The sequence below is a fragment of the Acyrthosiphon pisum genome, chromosome A1 (assembly GCF_005508785.2).
Source record: "Acyrthosiphon pisum isolate AL4f chromosome A1, pea_aphid_22Mar2018_4r6ur, whole genome shotgun sequence".
Classification (NCBI taxonomy): Eukaryota; Metazoa; Arthropoda; class Insecta; order Hemiptera; family Aphididae; genus Acyrthosiphon; species Acyrthosiphon pisum.
In genome coordinates this window covers 86,550,439-86,555,736 of record NC_042494.1, presented here as the reverse complement: position 1 = coordinate 86,555,736, position 5,298 = coordinate 86,550,439, and the positions used below count along the sequence as shown (strand labels likewise).

General features: G+C 28.4%; 2 protein-coding genes across 2 annotated transcripts; one reads left to right on the top strand and one right to left on the bottom strand.

The window, feature by feature from the left end:
• The first annotated feature begins 294 nt into the window (after positions 1–294).
• Positions 295–1,853, top strand: LOC100163833 (nuclease HARBI1-like). The gene is given in 4 exon segments (NM_001204967.1): positions 295–595; positions 727–1,013; positions 1,203–1,280; positions 1,282–1,853. Coding segments are annotated over 4 exon segments (1,044 nt in total). The 5' UTR covers positions 295–371; the 3' UTR covers positions 1,737–1,853.
• A 266-nt stretch (positions 1,854–2,119) lies between these two features.
• LOC100164532 (myb/SANT-like DNA-binding domain-containing protein 4) lies at positions 2,120–4,252 on the bottom strand. The gene is made up of 5 exons (XM_001946358.5): positions 3,906–4,252; positions 2,909–3,125; positions 2,750–2,845; positions 2,528–2,671; positions 2,120–2,454 (listed from the first exon to the last, which is right to left on the bottom strand). Exons 1-5 carry the CDS (start codon positions 4,083–4,085, stop codon positions 2,204–2,206), a joined length of 888 nt encoding a protein of 295 aa, XP_001946393.1. The 5' UTR covers positions 4,086–4,252; the 3' UTR covers positions 2,120–2,203.
• Between the last annotated feature and the right edge of the window lie 1,046 nt (positions 4,253–5,298).

Below are 5,298 nucleotides of genomic sequence, written 5' to 3'. Positions count from 1 at the left end.
AAGATTTCTTCAGAATCAGAATAAGAAACCTATAAGTTATAATATCGTAAAACCAAATTACCTGTTTAGAAGAGGAGCTATCCATCACTATTCAGTATTCACTTAGGCTCACTTTCTCGACTTCTAGTTAAGGAAATGTAACTGCCAGATAGCACTAACTGTAGGTTAAATTTCATTTGTCAATTTCTCAACTGCCAGTTAGTGCTATCTAACAGATAAAGTGCCGAATAACTTATTCGGTACAAATTTTACCGGATAAGTTTGTAACTGACAGTTAAATTATCATTTTATCTCTTTATCACCTTTTATTTTTAAGATACCTAGTTATTTTTCATATCGTCATAATAAAATATAATTTATAAAATATAATAATGACAAGTTCAATAATTACAAATCGAATTCGATCGGTGAGTGACGATGACGAAGAAATTATTGAATTTCTTATGCGTAGAAATCGACCTCGTGTTTTTCGAAACCGAATAGATCACATCAACAAATGGAATGATATTGAATTTTTCCGAAGGTTTCGGATGAAAAAAACAACTTTTATGTACATTTTGGGAAAGATAGAAAATACATTGTCAACTGCTAAGAGGTAAGATTACACTTGTTATACTGTCTCTAGTCTTTACTGTTAGCATTCCTAATTTTAAATTTCTATTATAATCTATTCTAATAGGTACATATATTATAAATTATAAATAATGTGAAAATGTCTATTTGTAGGATGACTTCAATTACACCAATGCAAAAATTGTTGGTGGCACTAAGGTTTTATGCAACTGGGAATTTTTTAATGACTGCTGGAGAGCTCGTTGGAATTAGTGAGCCATCTGCTTGTCGAATAGTACAGCAAGTGACACATGCTTTAGCAGAACTTCGTCCAGATTATGTAAAAATGCCCCAAAATGTGGAAGAAATACGTCAAGTATCGTACCACTTTTACAAGATTGCGAAAATGCCACGAGTTATTGGAGCTATTGACTGCACCCACATTCGGATACACTCCCCTGGTATGAAATATTTCTAGTATACAGGAAAGAGTTGTACTTTGCGACCTGTTTTAAAAATCCTTTCTTGCTCTAAATTCTAAACTACAATATGCAATACACATATAGGTTTACATTTATATTTTTTAATTTTTACCAAATATTGATAGTTTACTAACAAAAAATAGTTTATTTAATTTATTAAATTTATAGGTGGTGAAAATGCTGAGTATTTCCGGAATCGCAAGGGATATTTTTCAATGAATGTCCAAACTGTACCTAACTCTAACCTAACTAACCTAACTCAAGACAGATCTCGAAAGTGGTCGGTTTGGAAATAATTTATTAGTGGCAGACAGTGGTTACGCCAATTCTCAACATGTAATCACACCACTTCTACAAACAAATAATAGAGTTGAGGAATTATACAATGAATCGTTGATAAGAACAAGAAACGTAGTTGAAAGACAATATGGAGTATGGAAGCGTAGATTTCCAATACTATCTTTTCGAATAAAATTGGAAACTACAATGGCCGCAATTGTTGCTTGTGCTGTGTTGTTTAATATTACTCGTTCACTTGATGGAGAAGAGCCACCAGATGATCATGAAGCAAGAAACTTTATAGTTGTACAAGAAGCACCTTCACAAACACCTGTACATGCAAATATTAATCAACAATTTACTGCTAGGAACAGACTATTAAATGATTATTTTCCTTCATTACTTGATGGTAATGGACAATAGTATTTGATTTATCAATTTGTCATTTTGTAACGTCCTTTTTTTTATAAATTTTTACTAGTGTATTTAAAAATAAAATGTGTCTTCAAATAAAATTTTTGCAATATGGTAGCTTACAAATTTTGTGTTTTATATATGTTAATGTTTTCTCTGATTTACCATTATTTTAATTATGTAGGAAGGTACTTTGCATGTTCAGTTAATTTTACCTTATAAGTATTAAAAAAAAACAATCTCTTTCATAGTCAATATATTTCATATTAATATGTGACTTCAGTATACACATAATAATATAATAGGTAATAATAAACAATATAATAAAAATAAACTTAATATTAATATTAAACAAAAAATAAAAACATTAATTATAATTATAATAACCGTTCTTCGGTATGTATATATTTATAATTAAATATTAAAACAAAAACAAATATGACTGTTTAAATGTACAAAATAAATTGACTAATCAATTAAGACTGAGTAGATTTTTTTAGTATCAATATCTCTAATTCTAATTTCTCGATTTCTAACTTAAGTTTTGTAGTTCGTAGTTGATGTTCAATAGTATCTTCCTGTTCTTTTTTCCCCAATATCTTCAATTCTCTTTCTACAAGTTCTGCCTTCGAGGTACACAAATCATTATATTTAGTCGCCACACTTGAAACAGTTGATTTTTTTTTTAGAGAGAAATTAAACCGTGTCTGCTCTAGAGATCTTGATTCTAAATCATAATGATTAAACATAAGTAATGAATTACTTTAATGAAAAATAAATTTCATAAAATAATTGATTACTTTCAAATAATGATTCGCTGGTAGTTGGTACTTGATCTACAACAATATCTGTGCTTATTTTACGCTTTAGTTCTTTTGGCTTGGCAGTCTGTAGCATTGAAGCACTATAATCACTAAAATCTACTCGAATGGTGTCTGTTGGATCTATCAAATAATATTGAATCATTTATAATATTTTTAAGCATCAAATTTAAACCAAATTTAAAAAATAGTATTTCTTACTACTAGGTGAATTATTTTCCTCTAATATTGACGTATCATCTATTTCTTCCATCATGATGCCAAAATCGAATTCATCAGCATCAGTACTTTTTAAATCTAGAAAATATCTTTTAAAATATCTAATCAACTTCAATAACATTTATAATAAGAACTAATTACTTATATGAGTGATATCTGAATCATATTGGCAAATTAACCCATCAGAGCTTAGTTTTATGTTTTGATGCAGCTGTTCCAAAGCAGGGCTTAATTTTGCCTCACTTATGAATGGACCTCCACCTGTACCAGTAACATTCTTTTTTTGTTTTGCAACAGATTTCCTCACTTCTTTTTTCATAGAATCATATTTTGATCTTAGGTTTTTGATAGACCTGGACTAAAAAAATGAATAAAATTAAACCAATATTTGAATACTTGTAATATATTTAGCAACCTATTGGTTTTTAAATTTAACTTGAACAAAGTTAGAGTTATCATGAATAAGATTATCAAATTTATTTTAAGATTTTCTAATTTTACAAACAATGATTATTTATATAAAGGATTAATGTACTCAGTTTTGATTGATTACCCTACTATTAGCTTTTAAACATAAAAAATATTTTATAAATTGTTATCATAACTATAATACAAGGCTCAAAAAAAATATTAATAAAAATGCACCAATTTGCAATAAGCATTTTGGTATCAAGAGTTGCCTAAATCGTGCGATAACTCTTTGTAGAAATTTAGAAATATGTATTAATAATTACCCAAACTTTATTCATTTTAAGCGTTATGTATTATCCATTGCTTAAATTGTTGTTCTATCTATTTATTTAAGTATTTTATCTATTCATAGTGTTTTGTTTTCTCATTGTAAAGATGTTAGATGTCACACAACTATCACCTATCAATCTATAATAACCACATTATATTTTGTTTATTTTATATTATATTTAGTTTAACTTTACTCTGTAATGATAAACCTTACACGTCCATTTTATTGCTACTACATACTATTAGTATTTAAATATAACGACTAATTTAATAACCTCTCACCTTCACCACAAGCTTTGCTTATAGGAGGTGAGCAAACAAACTTATTACTTGTATTATTATTATTATTAGACACCTTTATCAACCACACGTTTGTAACATTATAAACAATACTTACTTGACCATCGGTTGTAGAATTAAATTCTGTATGGATCTTTTCCCAGGCCAACAATTTTTGCTTCCACGTTACCGCATTGGTTGTTTTATTTTCCAAAATTTTTTTGTTTGTGTTGCATAAATGCAACAATAAATCGATTTCTGCATTGGTAAAATTACTTTCCCGCTTTCGCTCGGACATACTTTTCGATGAAAGAAAACGAAATAAACTAACCTCGACAAAAATAAATTGCACACAAGCTGTATAGTATACGGTACCGGGTACAGTTACAATACAGTAAAAATTAAAAATTTGGTTGTATAAAAAAGATATTTGTTGTTATCACAATTGTTGTTATCACCTTAAAATGATATAAACCCTGGAAGATTAGACAATTCTCCTAGATAAAATCAATAAGTTCTGGTTAGCTATCTTAGAGATAAAAAGTGCTTCAGAAATTGAAGCTCAGTTATAACTAATAGATAGTGTTATCTTCTAGATACTAAACTGTCAGTTAACTAGAAGTTGAGAAAGTGGGCCTTAGTAATAATACCGCAATTGTGTAGTAGGTACGCTTTACGCACGCTCGTGTCTCGTTCACTCACGGCTTTATATTTCGTAAATCGTAATTTCGTTCACTTAACACTCGTTATAATATGTTTTGTGATATCTCAATATCATGATAAGCAATTGGAGTTTTTATAATTTCTATTTTTAGATATGAGGATAATTTATTATCTCACGACACACAATGACGAGATCGAGATGTCTGTGAGATATCACATTTAACAATTGCATTATTGCTAGTTGATAAGTCTATACGACTTCGCTACAAAAACTCACATAGTAATCGAATACTTATTTCTATTTGTTATTAAAAATTTAAATCGCATAGAAATCACTTTGTGACATCTTAGAGAATATAATTATAAACACTTTTTTTCATAACATCTATTGGAAATCACATAGTGGTAGTTATGTGATGTCACATTTGAGACTTAAAAATACAATCGCTGGGATGTTAAAATCACATTAATGCACACAGGGTTAGTAATGTAGGTAGGTACTTGTTTAAAATTAAATTCAATCAAATACTTTCTCAAAGTATTTATGATCAAATACTAATGTTCAAATACTTATTTTTAGTTTATAATATATATTTTCTATTTTAATTTCTATCATGTAAAATAAATATAAAAATTGAGAGCAATGTAATATATGATAATATGTTTTTTTAACTGATTATTCAAATACGTATTTTAAGTATATATAAGAATCTATATCTGTATTTCAATACTTTTAAACAGTATTTTTTACACAGCACATTTATACCTGTTATATTGGCATAATAGACACAGAAAATCACTAGTCCCATAGTCATCAATCCTATCTCTGTCGGGGATGCAATTTATAG